The following is a 16,911-nucleotide window of genomic DNA, read 5'->3' as shown; positions in this document are numbered from 1 at the left end:
AGGAGATGTTGTACAAACACTGGTTCTTGTTTCCACTAATTCCCTCTGTCTGCTGCTGGCCCTCTGAGTTAAATTGGATGCCCCTCCCCTCTTGTGAATTTGTAGTAATCAACAAATAGAGCTATTATGTCTCTTGTGCTTGGAATTCAAGCATGTGTCTCTAGCATGCCAAAGTGAACTCAGTTTAATTACTTCTGGTGGGCAAAAATGAAGATAAACATGCCTTCTGAGCCTTAGGTTTGCAATTTGATTCATCTTTTGTCATGGTCTAGTTTGGCTCACTGGCTATTTTCCAGTATAGTGTAAGGCTTTTGCTTAGCCTAATCTTGTTGTGAAATGCCTTTCTTTTACAGAAAACTTGACAGTCACTGCTGTTCCATAAACCATGTTATTAGAGGAAAGTATTACAGTAGCAGCCAAGCTTGATGTTCCCCCCAGTAGAAAATGAGGAAACCTTGGGCACTAGTTTCAGTGAAAAGTAGTTTTCTGCATTTTTTTCCATGTCTTCATCAATTCCAGTGAGGAGAGAGGAGGGAATTTTATTAACCTTATTGATTCTGACTCAGAGGCGTAATTACTTTCCAGGTCTTTATGGGCTATATTAGTCTGTCAGCTTTCATTTTTTGGTTTTCCTCCCTTATTCCCTCAGCTTACACTTCTATTCTCTTTGTCCTTCTGTCTTCCTAGTAACTCTCACCGTTTACGTTTTTGCCCTTTTTCTGCTATTACTGTTGCTGGATTCAGTAGCTGCTAAGGAACACTCTTTTTTTAAAAGCCATCTGTGAAACCTGAGCAGAGGGCGCAGGATCCCTGAGGTTTCTCCTGCAGAATTTTCCTCACCTCAGTGTGGCTGACAAGTCTCTTGTAGCATACTTTGAACTTGTCATGGTACCTTCTTCCTGTGCTACACTAGAAGATGTGCAGTTACCAACATTTGTCTTTGCTTGACACAGTGAATGCACAGTTAAGAAGTATTTTTAATTTTTTTTTCCCAGACAGCATGGCAAAGTAAAACACTCTAAAAGACAAGTCTGAACTGATCAGAAAGGCTTATAATTTATTGAATCTGCTGTGTCTCTGGTAATGTCTGAATTGCTGAGTTTCTTGAACTTGATGTTACAGCTGACGTGTTCCTGGATGGGGTTCAGCAAACAGGTGCTTGAGCAGCTTGAGGACAAAATGATGAGGACTGGTGTGCTCGTAGGAAGGTTTACCATGGTCATACTGGTACTTTGCTGAAATCCAGCACAGGGAGCTCCTTCCTGGGTCTTGGGGAAACGAGGGATTTTGAGGTGTTTCAGTGCCTCTCCTGCCCTCCAGTGCCAGGGAGCAGCCAGTGCCTTTGGTATGTTCTGATTATCTTCACAGCCTTTGGAGTTAAATGAGAACATCTGTTTTTGGTGTCCCACTGTAAACAACCTGGGTCTGAGGTTGAGAGGATCCTTTGAAATAAAGCACTTTTCCCTCAGGAGGACTTTTCCTTCAGGAACGTGTGGAGAGGGGCATGGCAGGCTCCTACCTGCTCTACCAGAGCTCTGCCTTCTCTCTCCTGGAGGGCAGATGCTGTTCCCCTGTGTCCCTCTAGCTCCAGGTGTGCTGTTGCTGCAGAGAGCTGCATCTTTCTATCTCCAGGGGCTCCCCTCTTGCCACACTGGAGCAAATGGCCATGGGCAAGGGGAACTACAGCTGCAGGCAGGGGAAAAAAGCAGTGCAAGGTATTATCTGTGCATTGCATTTCATGAGCCCTGCAGAACGCTCTCCCAGTTAAGGTCTACCCTGTCACGTGTTGGTCTTAGAATGTTTAGTTCCCACCTTCTGTCTGAATATATAACACAGTGAGCACTGGGATTTGAATGTTCTTTTTGACCATGCAGCTCCAAAGGTTAGGCAGCGCTGCCGAGCTCTTTTAAAGGCATCGTGCTTTTGCTGTATTGCAGAGCTCTTAAATAACATCCCAAGTGAGTGGGGAGGGATGGGATAAAGGACTGATGTGCTCTAGTGCCTCAGGCCTGTGGCTACTGCCAGAGAGGCTTGTTTGAGCAAGGCAGGCATGGGTAAGAGCTATGTTCGCATTTTCTGTCTTCCCTCAGCACCCTCTCTTTTTCACTCTTTGCCAAGAGTAAGCTCTTGGAGTGCTGTTGTGAGTAGTAATTCTTAAAAGAGGCATAGAAATTTAAAAGCTAAAAGGCCTTGCGGAAACACAGGACTTCACTTTTTTATTTTAATTGCTGAACGCGATACGAGCATAACTTCGATGTTGTGAGCACTTACGTTTGTGGAAAACTTACTCTTCTATGCAAATATCTGGAGATTTAATTGGTATGTGCACTATGTGGAATGGGTTTTTACACCATCTATCTTTCCCTGCATAAATCTAATCTGGATCTTGCCTTGTCTAGGAGGAAATCCATTTAGTGTTGTTTATGGTGCTATTAATGAAAATAGTGCTGTCCCTTTTGCATTCATCTGTTCAGATTGTTCCTTTTCATATTTTCCCCTCCTGCAGATAGATATATGGCTATATTAATTAAGGAGGCATGTCTGATACTGTTATTTCTGGCTATGGTGTTTAATTAGGAAAAAAACAACAAAAAACTCTGTTCTGCTTAAAGATGTGTAATTACAGAAGTTAACATATGTTATGTCACATCAAAACCATTGTCTGAATTATGAGTGGTTCGGAATGAGCGCTCAGTGAAAGCTGCAGAAGCACTTTATTGGCTTGATTTATGTGATTGCCTTGCCTTTCCTGAGCCCTGCAGCGAGGATCTAAATGTGCTCCTACCCACCTTGGTGATACCAGGCTGTGGCCTTAGAGTAGTTAAGATCTGAGTGGTAAGTGAGTAAATATTTTCTGTCTAGACCCAGAGTCAGTCCAGTACAGGTGAGCAGTGGGCTGGGAACGTGCACTGGAGGGTTCAGCTGGCAGTTGCTTTGTGTTGCTCTGCTCAAGGATTAGTGTCAGGGGGTTGACCTAGTGCATCTATCCGTGGGGTTAAACATCTTATCCATGTTCCAGCAGGCTTGTTTCTTCACGGGTAGTGTGAGCAGCAGATTGTTTGCTGCTTGTCCAGATGTGGGAGGCAGAGAGCTGGTGCTTGGAGGGATTTGGAAGATGCCTGGGAAAAGCCACAGCTTGGAGGGGATGAGCTGGGCTCTGTCCTGGGCCGACAGGTGGCAGCTCACAGTCAGAAAAGAGCATCTCTGGGGGAGCCAGCCCTGCCATCACCGTGTTTTACAGCAGTGCAGGCAGCACGGCCTTTCTATTCCATTGCCTGCACGGGGCACAGTGAATTTATTTAGGTAAGGATTCATAGGCCTTAAAGATTCAGTAGGAATAGTATAGAAAGGCTAGATGAAGTTGCACAGCAGAGTGTTTCCTCTGCAGTCCTGCTTATGGCATATTGCTGGATCTGCAAGGAATTTTGCATTATATCAGTTTTTTGAGTTTTAGTAATTCAAAGTGTATGAACAGAGCAAGATCTACTCTGTACCAAGTCACTAAAATCCTCAAACAGAGCAAGTAGTGGAAAAAATGCTCCTGTCTCACATGTCTGTAAACACACTGGTGCCTGTGTTGTTCTTTGATGAAGTATTTATATGATGAAGTACTTGTTTAATTTATCTCCATCCACTGTTGGTACACCTGCTCTCTGATTTCTGATAACGTGGAGTTGCTTTGTATTTCAAACCTAAAAGAACAGCCTCATTTCTGCTGTTGCAGTTGAAACTTCTTAATCTTTAATTTCTCCCTAAGCACGTTGCATGCACATTGTTTCCTCAGATGTATGGAATGTGACTGAAAATTGATAAAGCACCATGTCTTTTCCACACTCTCCTTTCTCCCACCCCTTATTCTTTTCCTCTGAGTACTTTCATATCTGATGGCTTTTTTCAGTTCACTGTATTTCATGACTCTGACTTGTCTGCTCAGAACAATTCTGCCAGGAGGACTTTGGCAGTGTTGGGGTTTTTTATGCACTTGCTGCATTGTCTAACGACAAGCCTATTCACACTTTTTGGGAATGATCTGACATCTTTTTTTTTTATAATATTACTTGAAGTAGCTTGGGATGGAATGTTTAGGGCAAAACTTGTGTGCTAAAGACTGAACTCTAGGCTGCCTTGCGGAAATTGTTAAATATATGCTTTTGGGACATAAACCATGTTTAGGTGTATTTGAGATTTATTTGTGAGGCTGGGGTAGGTTTTGTAGTTTGTGAGCTATCTTAACTGGGATGGTAATGGGTGGTGCCTTGGAAAGTGTATGTGTTCTGGGGCTTAGCTGTTTATTTCTCCTGGATCTTTTAGCACAGGAGAGCTGGTTCTGCTGAAGTGTGGGCAGGGTGATAGTTCAGAAACTGGCTTGGAGAGAGCTCGTGTAAATATATGCTTGTCACTTTGATCAGGCTTGTGCTTGCTTTTCTTAGTCTTGCCAATGAGAGGATCCTGAAAAGTTCTAACAGCAGTACTTGGAGCTTTTAGGATAGAAAGCTCCTTTGGGGTGAGCTATGGTGGGAGTGAAATGAGGAGCTTCATTCTATCTTATGCTTAATCAATTTTCCTAATTCTGCTCAGGGGTGCTCTGGCAGGTCCACATCACCCAGTTTGACCAGAGCAGCTCAGGTATCACCAGTAATGGGAAAAAACCTCAACATGGTGATGAGGGCATTGGTATTTACTCATGTGACTTTTGAACTGCAAGGCTCTGGCACCAATTCCTCAAGCTGATCCAAGCACGTCCCTTCTCTGAAATGGAATCAAAGAGAAGCATTAATTGCAGCAAACAGTTTGCAAACAAAATGCTTCTCTGGGAAGTGGAATGATCTCTTCCAAAAGTGGCGTGGAGTATTCCAAGTGTGGGAAGGCCGTTGAGGTCTCTGGGTAGTTGCCTTGGCTGCTCTCTCTCTGTGAACTGGACTAAAAAAATATGCACCTCTGTATCTCAGAGTGAATGTAGGTGTGTACCTGGATTGCTGCATAGATTAGATAAATTCACAGTAATACTCGAAGCAAAGCCTATAGCTTGCACTCGTGTTTTAGTGATTTTTCACCCCCTGGGAGAGCAGTAAATAGTCTGAGATTGTAAAGATGGGACTGGAAATTGAGGTCACAGTATAATATGCAAGTCCTTTTTTTTTTTTTTTTACCTTGTTTACTTTATGCCGGGCTAAGTATTTCGTAGCAAAAGTAAATTTTTTGTGCAGTTTGTGAAATAAATAATGGAGAGATCCTGTTAAAAATGCATTGGCTGGCTTCCTTATTTTAATATTAATAAGGCAGGTTGCTACAATAAAATTAGCTCTGCATGGTGTTTGTCACTGTACTGCCAAAGCAATTGAGTCTAATGCCATTCCTTCCTGAAATAAATCCCCAGGAGAGCAGTATTTGTGCTGTTCTGAAACCTCTAACCAGGGAAGTTGGAGTAGGACTGTAAATTATGGACACTGCAGATTTTAATCTGGGATTCCCAAGTCTGCCTTTGGCCTTGTGGCTTTCTAGCTGCTTATATGAGGTGTTTTAATGTTCTTTACATGGGGGTTTTCTCTGCTGCCGTGACTAATATCCAACTTGCTTGGCTTATCATGCTAATGGAGAGCTTGCAAATCATATCTGCATGGTGTCCTGGTCCTGAAACCATCCTGTCTGGGGCAAAACAGCCTGAGCTGTGGAGGTGCTTGGCTTGGACTGCAGTGTCCTAGGACACAGTGCCTTGGTTTAGGAGCCTGGAGACAAAGGAGCAGAGGAAGAAGAGGAACGTTGGAGTTGGCACAAACTCTTTTTACTTTTTTTTTCTTTTTTTTTTTTTTTTCTGTTAAAGGTGAATCTTTGCCTTTAAAAGGGGAAACCCTTTACCAGCCCTGCACCTCTGTGATTTATAGTATTTGTTTATCTGAGCCACAGAGCAAAAGGGAACAAACCTCTAGTACTGATACAGTTTGGTATGTGACCAGAACAGCGTTTTTGTGCTTATAAATAATAGGAACACTCATTGTAATAGAGGCCCTGTCAGCTGGAGATATTTAGGTTAAAACAAGTGTTAGGGGGTTATTTGATCATGGTTTTAGACACACTTCTGTTGAAATCTGCATTTAAGGCAAGATTAAATCTCTTCATTTTACAGTTTGCATTGTTAGTTTAGGATCCAAATTGGAACTACATTCAAGCTTTGCCTGCCAACTGGATCTTTTGAAGATTTTACTGAACGTGGAAATCTGTGAAGCAGGGAAGCACATATGTTTAAATACCAACAATGTCTGTGGGTCCAAATATCTGCCTAAGTGTTTTCTTGAAAACAGTCATGTTTCAAGTAGGCTTTTAAAATTTCTGCTTAAAAGAAATGTCTTGAGAGTCTAAGAACTGGGAGACATTTCCTTTCAGAATGGCAAACATCCATTCTGAATAACCAGGTCTTTGCAGTTCTGTGTTATTTCTATTTCTTATGACACGTTGTGGTAAAAACGTTTGGAATGATGGGTTGTGTTTATTGTGAGTAATTCCTATAGACTGCATGAAATGGAAGGCTTTACTTTAAATGGTGTTACTGGCATCAGAAGTAAAATTACCCATGTCACCTTCCCGTTTTAATTTGCAATCTGCAGGAGTCTCAGCTGAAAACGGAGGGATCTGTCTGTACATGTGAATGATCTCTTTGTGCTGGGGGCTGGGGGGGTGGAATTCCCCGTGGTCCTGGGAAAGAGATACGACAGAAATGTGCTGCAAAAATTTCATGCAGAAGATGAAGGTGTTGGCTGTTGTTGGGTTTTCATCTGCAGCAGAAGGAAAGTGGGACAAGATGAACAAATGGAAACTCTTTGCTTTTCTGTTCTTCCTTCCAAATTACTCTAGAAAAAGGCAAAACAAGCAAGACAGATGATGCAACTGTAGCTGGGAGTGCCTCTGTGGAGTCCTGGCTTCTGCCAGCTGCAGGATTTTTTTCTTTTCCTCAATCCTGCCAGACGGGAAGTGCTGGATGGAGAAAAGAAAATAGCTGGGCAAGCACAGGCCCACGATTTTGTCCCTATAAAAGTTATTGATTTACAAAATAGGGTCTCAGGAACACACTGCAGGAGCTAAATCTGTTTTTTATGTTCTTTGACATATTAGAATGTAGTCAAAATACAGTTTTTCCCATCTGGGTAAAGAACATGCTTGCTGTCTCAGAAACACTGTGTCTTCCTGGGCATGGAAAATGAAAGACAGGAGGGGAGACAGCTCACCACGTTACAGCTGAGAAGCTGATATTTATTCCACACTTGTCTATTTGTTTAGTCTGTTCCCAGTCCCGTATTCTAATTTCTCTGTGCTGCTGGAATTGACTTGATTTTCGGGCGATTTTCTTCTTCTTTGGCCTATGTATCTTGTACGTTCACTACCGAATGACTTGAAAATATTGAAACTGATTAAAACCAGTCTGGTATTCTTTCCTGCTTTCAGTGTGAAGATGAACTGCCCAACAGCCAGGAAGGCACAAGCAAAGCAGGACCTGAAGACAGAGTGGATGTTCGATACCTGCAGTGGTTAAACGGGAGGCTGAGGTTGCAGTGGTGCAGTTTGCATGCTCAGCACCAAGAGCAATGCAAACTTTTGCACAAGGTAAATGATTCTTCTAACTCACTATGACATAGTTTATTATTTAAAAGCCTTGTCTGCTAGAGCTAAATGTACAAATTATTCTTGTTTGCTAGTTCTGCATTTTCTGTGGGTAAGAGTGAATTACTCTGAATATAAGCACCTCTGTCTTTCCCCAGTGTGGCAGAGCCATGAGAAAATGTAGTATGTTCAGTGTTTGTAAGGTTGTAATTGTATAAAAGTCTCTTTTGCAGGTTGGCACATTAGTCACTTCAGCAATCACAGGCTGCTGCTGTTTTTCCTCAGAAAATGCCTGGTAGAAACAAGACAGAGCATTCTGGTTCCCCAGACAAGAAGTAGCGATGCAGAGCTATAAGTTCACTGGAAATGTGGATTCAAAATGTTAAGCATAAATATTGAGAGTAATAGCAAATAAAATGCAAAATCTCTCTCCAAAGTACTAGGGGACATCTCAGCAGAACCCAAAATTTACCTGCTTTTAAATCAGGAATCAGTAATGGTCCCTACACTGCTAAGGTTCCAGTTCTCCTCCCATTTATGAGTGTTTAGATGCCTGTCTGATCACAGATATCTGGGAGCATTATATCTGTTCAGGATGGAACCAACCTTCAGTCCCAAATTTGACAGCGGTGGTGACTTCAGAAACAAATTAAAAAATACAGTTCTTAAGATAGTCCTAAAAGTTATTATGTATTGCTTTCCCTAGGTCCCCCTTCTCTGTTTATACCTCTTTAAATAACTTAAATGAGCCAGCTATTACTGTACTCAAAACCGTCACAGAAAACCTTTTTTTGAGACTAAAAATGGTTTGGGGAAAATTTCTTCCCAAAGTACACATCAAAAAGTTGTCAGAACCATCTTCACCTTTGAATGAAGATGCTTTCTTGGTTTTAATCCTGTGTCTGACAGAGCAAGTGCTAAAAACTCTAATGAGGTTACATTTTGTTCTTTCCATGAACTGATTGCTAGGGCAGATGTCTGATGGACAGCCCTAGGGAAGAGGGATCAGGTGCTGTGTGTGCAGCATCCAAAATAACCTTTTGCTTCTCACTGGCCACTACTGATGTGCTTCCCTGGGCTGGGAACAAAGGTGGCAATTCCCTCTAAGTGCCCGTGCAGTCCTTGGCTTTTTGCACTGTGATCACAGACTGTGATGGGGTTGGGAGAGGTCAATCTCAAATGAAATGATTGGCATCTTCTCCCCCTGATAAGCAACCTCTATTTAAGGTATGCTGGTTTTTCTAGTAGGTGAGGCAAATGCCTCCATAACTCATCATCAGTGCTCTGATTTATGTGAGACTTGACAGTAACAAATCATTAGGCAGCTCCAGTGCCTCAGCTTGCAGTTAATGAGGCCAAGGAAGAATTAAGAGCAGGTCAGACCTGGGAGCTCGAGTACAAACAGAGATATTCTCAGCGGTCCAAATGAGGCTCTGAGGTAATGAAGAGATGTGCTGATGGGGCAACATGCTAAAATCTTGTTGGCAAGGGAGATGAGAGATGATGACCCTCCTGTGGAAGTTGTACTTAAATAAACTTGGACTTTTTCCCCCCTTCTTGGCTATCTAAGGCAGAATGTGTGCTAAAGTTAGGACAGTCAGACAACTACAAGAGACAGGTTAGTTATGCTGCAGGTCCCTGGACCACAATTTCCAGAATCTGGAGGAATAAGCAGGAGGATGAATTGTGTCTCTGTTCATCCAGTTTCCCAAAGCTGCCATTACTGCCTTCTCCAGCAGTCATTGCTGAGTGAAACTGAAGGCAGCAGTGGTGCTGGAGGTGACTGTCACAGTCAGGGCTGCCACCATGGGGGTGCCCAAAGGAGGGTGGAACTGAGCCCAACTCCTCCACACGTGAACCCACACTGGTATTATGTGTGCAGCTGTGGGAGTTCTGCTCAGAGCTGTAATAAAGTGCAGTGCTCTGATTTATATTTTGGTTTGAATTAAAAGTAGGAGAATAGAAAGGTAAATGTGACTTTGCAAGGACTATATTGCAGTGCCACATTAATGTTAGCATTTAGGGTAACACAAAATACAACATTTACACAATTTAACAGCTGTATAAACAATAATTGATATTTCCTGACTCTTTCTAGAGAAATTGCTTTTACTACTGCATTAATTTCCAAACTTTTAAACTATCCTGTGTGTTAGAAGACTGAACTGACCCAGTATGACCTCTATATGAGCTGCTGCTTTCCTCTAATAAACCACAAGCACAGTATGCAAAAGGCTAATGAGTGTTATGTTTTTTAATTATGTTGGCAGATTTACAGAGGGCTTTCTCTACAAAATGATAATTACGGCTTTTACTCTCTGTGTTTAATAACGTACCAGGTTATGTGTCTCAGCTGTGGAACAATCTTATTTACTGCTCATCAGGAGCTATAATTTTTGTCAACTGGTGGCAACACTTCTGCAGATTTCATTCTGTGACTCACACGGGCTCTAAAATGCTATTTTCTCTATTTGGGCCTTTCTGAGAAGAACACAACGCAGTTGGAAAAAAAATGTTCTTACTTAGAAGATGACTGCTCTTCCTTCCACTCTGTATTTTTTAGTACCAATATTGCTGTGTCCTCTATCTACTCTGTCCTGCCTGCAGCCACCTGAGGTTGATGGGATGAAGTTCTGCGGTCCCCAAGAGAGGGAAGCCTCCCTGGAGCTACAGTTGGTCCTGTGCTGGGAATTGCCTGTTGGGTGGCCTGCCTGGCTGTTCCTCTTTGCTGGCTGCTCTGATGAGCTGCTGTTCAGTGACTTCAGCTCCCAGAAGGCATGTTGAAGCTTTCAGAAGCACACATGTCCTGCTGTAGGAGGAAGACTTCCTGAGGGAAATCTTAACCTCTCTGTTTCTGAGGAAGTTTGCAGCCTGAGGCAATGAGCTGTTGAATAACGTTTTAGTGGCTTCTCAACATGGACAGGTTGGCTCGCTTTGAAAGTATAATGTAGTAATACCATACTCATTCCCTCGAAATTCTCAGTGGTGCATATTTACCTGGTGTGCCTTCAAATACATGGGGACGTGGAGAATAAATCACTGTGCTAAGGCACGTCTCTTGGTTCCTTCTGTTCTCTTTCTTTTTCTTTCTGTCAAATGCCAGAAGAGTCTGTCTCCCTGGGTTTTGATCCCTCTTGAACTCATAGGAGAGAGCAGTTGTTTTTACTTAGTCTTTGAGGTAGCACTTCACCTTAAAAAATGTAAGAAGCCTTGCACGGTTTCAGCGAAACAGGAAGGAACCTGTATAGTTTAAAGCTTTCATTTTTGGGGGCCTGTGTTAAATGCACTGTGCCACAGTCAGCATGTTATAAAAAACAGAGGAACAGGTGAGTTTCTGCAAAACTGATGAATATCCTGGGGTTATTTTCCATCCTGAAGTAGTGGAGGGTTAGATCAGGCTCAGAGATGATTTTTTTTTTTTTTAAGGAGGTGAATATCTGATTACGGGCTGTATGTATGGGTTAGTAAGAATGAAATGATGTTAAATGGAATTCTCAATGATAGAAGAAGAGTTTAACATAACTGGAATTATCAGATCATGGTACATGGTAAAGCAACAAAAATTGTTTCAATATGCTTGGAAACTAAGAGTTGTATTGTTAGTGAGAATGCAGAGCAGCACTGGGAATTACCACCTATGAATGGAGTGGTTTCTTGTGCCCCCTCTAAGATGTTAACAATATAAAATAATTTATCTGTTAGCAATATAAAATAAGATGTAGTGCAGTGGATCAGATCAGTTGTCTCTATGTATCTGAGGTAGTAAGAGTAAAGGGACAAGGACAAAGTCTTGATCTCTGAATAACAGAGGGCAGGGACTGGTGCTGGGTAATTACCTCATTGTCAGTAATTTATGAGTGAGCTAAACTGCAATTGTTAGATGCATCTGTATCTTGACATGAAAAATCTACCATGTTGCTCCGGGAATTGCTACCTTGTTTATTTATATATTTTTTTGTCTATTTTGTTTGAAAATCTTCGCTTTTTTCCCTACCGTGAATTTGCCATTAGATCTCAGAAGCACATTCTTTAATGCGGTAGAATTTTTTTCCTCTCATGCAAATGTGTGTGAACCATGAGCAAGCCCCCTTTTCATCTTCTCTAGGTGAATTAGGCACCCTGCAGGGAGAGCAGCTTGAGTGAACTCAAGGGCATTTAGGAATTGGTGCTAGAAACTCCCCAGAAGTGGTGCTGAGTGTGGGGGGTTGTGCCTGTGCTCTCTTGAAAGGTTAGTGTGGTGTTAAATCAGACCTGCCTCCACCTCGGGGTATTCCAGTGCCAAGGAGCAATAGCTTGGCATGTTCTGCCTCTCACTCTCTCACTTCTGCTTTGGTGCTCTTTCCCTCTTTAAGCCTTGTTTGTCTTCTATTAGGCATCAGTAAGAGATAGCAAAAATACAAATGCTGGATTATTTTGGTATCCATCCAGTCTGGTCTCAGGGGAACACCTTATTCTTCTGTTGTTACAGCTTTATTGTATTTGTTTTGGGCTTTACCAGGGATGCTGCTGCCACCTGCCTTGGAAAAGGGGCTGGAATTCACTGCTGGTGCTGGGGGCCCAAAGGTTTGGCAGCCAGAGTTACGCAAGAATGCAGCAGGGAGAGAGAGGAGTGGCAAGTGGAAAGGAAGAACATTGTGTGGGGAGGTGCTCTTTTATTTTTAAACTCGCATAGCTCTGCACATGTGACAGATGGTTGTCACCAGCAGTGAGGTTTGGCAAAGGAACGCTAAAATATTCTGAAGTTTCATGGAAGGGTTGATAATTATCCAGTGCCTGTCAACTTTAAAATAGTTGTCAATACCCAAGTGTGTGATAAAGTTCATATTAGAATAAAGGGAGAAAAGCAGGAAACATTCTCTGTCTTGTGGCAGAAATATTAATGAAATATGAGTGATTGTCTGACAAATGTGCACTGCTATCTTGTTTGGCAGCTGCAGTTATTACAGTTACAAAGGGATCAGCTCTGAATAGGACGAATTGCTTTTTATTGTTCCCTTGACTAACTTGGGAAGCTTCTTCATCAAGTAATTGATGATACTATCACCAGTGCAGCTGGGACAAGGTCTTGGTAAGCAAAAGCCAACAGTATAGAGCAGCAAAAGAGAGCCTTACTGTAACTAGGTAGCATTTTCTACTTAAAGAAATAAAAATTATTCTGAGTGTGCTTTAGCTCAGTTAAGACTGCTGCTGTCTGTGTAAATGGTTTCTCCTTTCATGCCATGCACCCAGCATGTGTACTGTAAGGAAAAAGACTTCAAGACAGGATGAAGAGAGAAACCTTCAGTTTTCCTGTGGCAGCAGAGGTTGCAATTCCTGCATGCTACCAAGGTGGACCATTTGGTGAGGTGGTTGTGGTGCCTGTTCCTCCTTTCCATTCTGGCTCTTGTACTGGTGGTAGCACTCACACTTGTACATGTGCATTGGGAAAGGCTTTGTGAGCACTGGTCACATCACCCTGCCCACCCACACGGCTGTTGAGTGGTAGATAATGATCTTAATGATCTGCTCCTTGCACTGACAAATAGCTTTTAAATTAATCTGTTCCAGATCCATTTATTCACAAGTGGCTCCCACACGGACCAGAACCTCGGACATTTTTCTGTCACAGAAACAGATCTCATTAGACAACCAGAGAACTACAAGCAGGTAATGCTTCTCCTGTAATTCTTGGATGCTCAGTATGCTTTACACAAACATTGTGAAGACTGCATTCCTTACAGCATTTTTTGGACTTAGTTTCCAGCAGAAATAAGGGCTTATATATTGAATTTTCAGTTTCTTCACTTATTTGTATTCACCAAATTTGGTTTGATAGAACATAAGCCCAGAGGTATCAGGGTAAGTTTTATAAAACCTGATAGACAAGAAGTGGGAAGAGACCTGACTGCAAGTGCTGCTGGAGAAAAGGCTGGTAGAATAAAACACTCCAGATAAGTTGGCTGACTTCCTGTTGTATTCTGCCAGTAACCACATCTGGGCCAGTCAGGCACAGTGTCTGCCTGTGGCCCTGCCTGAACAAGACAGAACCTCTTAGGAAAACATAATTTTTCCCAGTGTACTGTTTTACCCTGAAGGATAAATTCCCACTGCTCTCAATTACTCAATTATCATAGGTGTTTCAGTTCATTATCTGAAGTAGTTTAATTCACTTCTTTTAATGCAGTATAATACATTTGTTTTAAAAAATCACTTTCTAAAAGTTCATTCAGTGTGAAACTGAAACAAGATGGAAATTTCAAGCTCATCCCTAACAAAATCAATATTTGGCAAATTTCTGCAGACCTGTTTGCTCAAAGAAGATATTCTCTCTGCTGTTTGCTTAAGAATGAAAGTGGGCATTGTAAATATTCCGCACAAAGAAATTCAGGAAAGTAGATTTGAAGGTGGGAGGATAGTTTTATGTTCAAAGCCCCTAAAGTAAAGTGCATGTTAATCTTTCATTGCTGAGTATTTCTTGGATGAACAGTTCATATCCAGCCTCTTGGTAAGATTCATCTGTGTAGAACATTTTCCTGGAAAACTACTGTTTTTCTGGCCTTAAGTCAGCCTGGGATTTCTTTTCCACTTGTGCTTCACAGTGCCCCTCCTGTGGTTGGTTCAGCAGCTCAGAACACACAGCAGCACCTTGCTCTGAAGTCTGTAGTCTTCCAGATCTTAGCAAATGCCTGTAAAGGTCTGGCAGGCTGGTGTTAGAAACTTCCAGTCTCTGCAGAGGGACTTTGCAATGACCTTTTTCCCCAAAGCCTTTACCCTGAGTATGTCACAGATCTGTTTTAATAAAGCTTAATGATACTCTTGGTATTTGGTTTTGACTGCTTTGGTAATGAGTCATTCCAGGAGTTTTTTTCTTGCATTCTGCTCCTTTTCCTGGATGCTTGCTCCAGGTGTTCTGTTCAGGGGAGGCTCAGGATGAAATGGAAGGAGTTCTTCTGTGTTGTAAGCATTGTGGTTAGGTAGAGTGCTGTAGTCAAGAAGGTTTAGTGGGCAGCTGTGTTGTTTAGTTAAAATCTTAGTTAAAGTCTTCGTTCCACCTTTCCCAGGCTTAAACAGCAAATACATGAAACAAAACTGGGGTGATGACTGAGAGGCAGGGTGACAGAAAATGTTTTCTTTAAATAAACTACAAGTGGCCACAGTCTGTCTCCAGTTTCTGGGCTCTGACAGGTGCAATCCCAAACAGGCTTCAGCTCCAGTGCATGTGTGTTGAAAATTCCTTTCTTATGTCGCTTACTGCTCGGACTGATCCAAAATTGGGATTATTTGTCAGTATAATCAGCTGTGAAATTCTTAACCTCTTAAAGCTCTCAAAGCTATTCAAGAAAGGTGTTCTAAGCTGCTCTCTTGAGCCTGATTCTAAAATAAACAGGAGAAATGGCAGGAAGTCATTGCAACACTTGAGTATAGAGGCTTTTGAGGGCCTTATAATTGTTATGGTCACCATTTGAACATTCTTTGTAGGTTTTGTCTTCCCTTACCCTTGTTTCCCAAAAGCAGCTTCTGGAAGTCAGATGCTCAGTATGTATGAAGAGCCTGGTACAGCAAGGTGGTGTGGGCTTGAAAAGGCATTGTTGTTTTGGGTGTCACTTTTCCAGATGGATCTAATACTCCATATGCAAAGTGATGCTACTTTGGAAAATGTAACAAAAAGCCTCTAATTTTCCAATATCTTGCTAAGATTAAGTAAATTATGAGTGTTTGAATGGCTTGGTTTTCAAATATTGGTGCAGATGGCAGCACTCTGCCAAATGCTTTCTCCAAAAACTGTGAAATTGTTTTTTTTTCTTTTCAAGTAAATGAAACATTCCTCTTAATGACACCTCAAGTAAGAACCTGCTGCATGGATGAATAAAAAGAGCAAGCATGTCAGTATGCTTTACTGTAATGCATCTCTCTTGGTGGAGGGTGTTATGAATTCCTTCTTTTCCTGGGCATCCTTCAAAGCCTAGCAATGCAAAGTGGATCTCGGCGTCGGAAATTTGCTATCACAGAAGGGACTTGGACTCTTCTTTTTTAAGCCTCGAGTTCATTTTAATCAAAAATACCCTGTGAGAAAAGTTGCTCTGTTTGCATCAAAACAAGAGATGTTTAGTCTGACAGGAAAAGTGTGATAAGATACAGATAGCTGTGAAGTCAAGCTTCACTTTATGAAATGTAGAAGTCATGCTGCTCCTTTTCTATAGAAGGTGCATATTAACTTATTTAAAATGTTCTTTCCTTGGATTTTTGACTATAAAGTACTTCTAGCGCTTTTATGTACAGGGATTTTACTGGACATTATTATTCCTCTATCATCATAAATTTCTTTGTCACATTCATAGGGCTGGAAGTTTTCCAAACCTAATGGTTTTAATTATGTTTTTCTCTAGTGAGGCATGATCAAAACTCCCAACTTCTCCTGCGGTTTGGCTGTGGTTATATATGTATGTGTGTGGCTGTGAGCTGCAGGTCACTCTTTGGTTCCTGTGCTGCCTGGGGCTCTCAGAGGAGGGGAGGTGGGGTTATTTCAGCTGGAGCTCAGTTTCCAGTGGAAGCACAGAAGTGCCTTGGTCAGTGGGGATGGTTCTGGAGCTGTTTCCCTGAGCCCATGCTGGAGCACGCAAATTTGGGAGCTTGGGGGCGGGTCATTGCATCTTCTCTTGAAAATCTCTTGCACTTAAGTGTCCTAGAATATAGTCCAGAGCACCCTGAGTCTCTTGTGTTCTGATGCATTTTCCAAGCTGATGGGTACTGCTTGTGTTTAAATGGTTCCCCCCAGCAGCTGGGGTGAGGCAGGGGGCTGCTGCTGTTTGCCAGCCTGAAATATCTCCAGGGCAGGAATGGGGTTCTGGTCTCTGGCACTGCAGCTGATCCAGCTGGAAGGCACACTTGGGAGAGCAGGCAGGTGATGTGGCCACATCTGCCCCAAGCTTTCCAGGGCAGTAATCCTTTCCAAGGATGTGGTCTCATTCCTCTTTCTTGTCTATCAAGTCCACCTGTCTTAATTTTACACGGCAGAGTTCTGAAGTTTAACTTGGGCTCAAAAAAGTGTATGTTGCACTTGAGTCATTAAATTAACTTTCTCACCAAATTGTTACTGTATAGAGATCAATGAATTTTAAATCAAAGCACCTCAGTCCTTCAGTTTCCTCTGTCTCTTCATATATTGCTTTGTATGTGGAATTCAATCTTAGAAGAGATTAAAAGTTGAAACTCGGGTCATTGGTGCGATGTTGGCAGTGCTGGAGTGATCACTGAAATTGTAATGAGTAAAGATGACACCTTTAAATGCCCGTAAATCAATTTACTGAGTGTGACAGCAAATAAATAATGCAGATGTCT

General features: G+C 42.1%; 1 protein-coding gene across 1 annotated transcript in view; it reads left to right on the top strand.

Moving 5' to 3' along the window:
• TEDC1 (tubulin epsilon and delta complex 1) overlaps positions 1–16,911 on the top strand; it is a 66,098-nt gene that overhangs the window by 10,710 nt on the left and 38,477 nt on the right. The window contains exons 4-5 of the mRNA XM_053950911.1: positions 7,438–7,596; positions 13,141–13,239. Coding sequence (XP_053806886.1) covers positions 7,438–7,596; positions 13,141–13,239 — 258 coding nt within the window. The remainder of the gene's footprint in view (positions 1–7,437; positions 7,597–13,140; positions 13,240–16,911) is intronic.

This window comes from Vidua chalybeata, chromosome 9 (genome assembly GCF_026979565.1).
Source record: "Vidua chalybeata isolate OUT-0048 chromosome 9, bVidCha1 merged haplotype, whole genome shotgun sequence".
Classification (NCBI taxonomy): Eukaryota; Metazoa; Chordata; class Aves; order Passeriformes; family Viduidae; genus Vidua; species Vidua chalybeata.
The sequence above is the reverse complement of the archived record's forward strand: the minus strand, read 5'-3'. Positions and strand labels throughout refer to the sequence as shown.